At 50.1% G+C, this 1,338-nt stretch overlaps 1 protein-coding gene across 1 annotated transcript in view; it reads left to right on the top strand.

Annotated features, from left to right (window-relative positions):
* Positions 1-1,117, top strand: part of ADRA2A (adrenoceptor alpha 2A) — a gene marked incomplete at its 5' end in the record, with an annotated part of 2,584 nt that extends 1,467 nt beyond the window's left edge. Inside the window, one exon of the mRNA XM_005874565.1 lies at positions 1,056-1,117. Coding sequence (XP_005874627.1) covers positions 1,056-1,117 — 62 coding nt within the window. The remainder of the gene's footprint in view (positions 1-1,055) is intronic.
* Positions 1,118-1,338: the final 221 nt, after the last annotated feature.

Raw genomic sequence — 1,338 nt, 5'->3', positions numbered from 1 at the left:
GCTCCGTAGAACCTCTGCTCTCCCTACCGGGGAAGAATACTGGCTGCGAGGGCCACACGCCTCCCCCGCCCCACCTTCCCCCATCATTGTTAGGGCCGCTCCGCACTCGGAGCCATCTTCCAGGGTCCTTGGGCCGCCCCTGATCAGTATTGTTTCCTGAAGGTATTGTCCCCACCCCTGAGTCCAGACAGAGCAGTCCAGAGCCATCGCTGAAGCCCAGAGGATATGGCTCTTCAAGCGGTTACCTGGCCTTGGCACATGGCTCTCCCCTCCCCCCATCTCTATTTTTACACACAGCTCAGGGCAGCCCGGCCCGCCCTCCCACCCTCCCCTGTAAATAGACACTATTTTTTGAAAGTACCTGCGGGGCGGGGGCGGGGGTCCCTAATGTCGCTTGGCTTTTGTTGCCGGAATCCTGCTGTGGGAGATGCCCTAGAGGCAGACACGTGGTGTCTGGGGCAGGGCCGGTCCCTCGGCAATGCAAGCCCTTTTCTAGTGCCGTCATGACTTCCCTCCGTGTCTTTTTCCACCAGCAACTGGTGACTGTCCCTTGGGGCCTGGCCCTGCTTTGAGATGTCCTGAGGGGGAAAAGATTTGTCCATTTTTCTCCTGTGCCTCACAGCGTAATTGCCTTTTCCTATGTAAATATTGCCATGATGGACCAAGACAGAAGCAATGAACCTTTCCGCCTTGCATCAGCCCCGTGTATAAAGCCATTACCCCCCAGGCACCCTTTAACTCACTTTAAAACCTCTTTCTGATGTCCCCTCCCTCCCTTTCTCCGGGGCCACTGCTTGAAGAATATGTATGTTTCTATTTTGTGTTGTATGTGCGCCTCTCTGTCTCCCAGAGTGCTGACTGTGAGGAAATCGTCGAGCTGCTGTTTTTAGACACAGAGAAGTGTAAATTATGTGGAAGAGGCAAACCTGATACAATTTGCCCAAGGTAAACAGTTTGAAAAGACAAATGGGCCTGCCAAACTGTACAGTTCCTGCCCCAAGAGCTCTTAGGTATCAAAGTGTTGTCCTTTCCCCCCCTCTGTTTTTCTGGTTGAGATCGCGTCACTGATGAATTCCCAAAGTCAACGGAGGAGGGCGGAGACCTCGTGTTTACATGAGTTTCTACATGTTTCAGACAGAGACTCTTTAAGGCCTGCACTCTCATTTTACTAAAGAAAAATTAATGTCAGCACATGTTGCTAATGACAGTGGATTTTTTAAATAAAAAAGTTTACAGATCAAATGTGAAATAAACATGAATTAAATGCTCCTGCCTGTTATCTGAGTTTCCAAAAGCTTTAAGACTCCGAGAACATCTTTAAATTGAAAAATACATGCA

Source organism: Myotis brandtii, unplaced genomic scaffold (genome assembly GCF_000412655.1).
Source record: "Myotis brandtii unplaced genomic scaffold, ASM41265v1 scaffold441, whole genome shotgun sequence".
NCBI classification, from domain to species: domain Eukaryota; kingdom Metazoa; phylum Chordata; class Mammalia; order Chiroptera; family Vespertilionidae; genus Myotis; species Myotis brandtii.
Note: the sequence above shows the minus strand (reverse complement) of the source record. Positions and strands in the feature narration are given on the sequence as shown.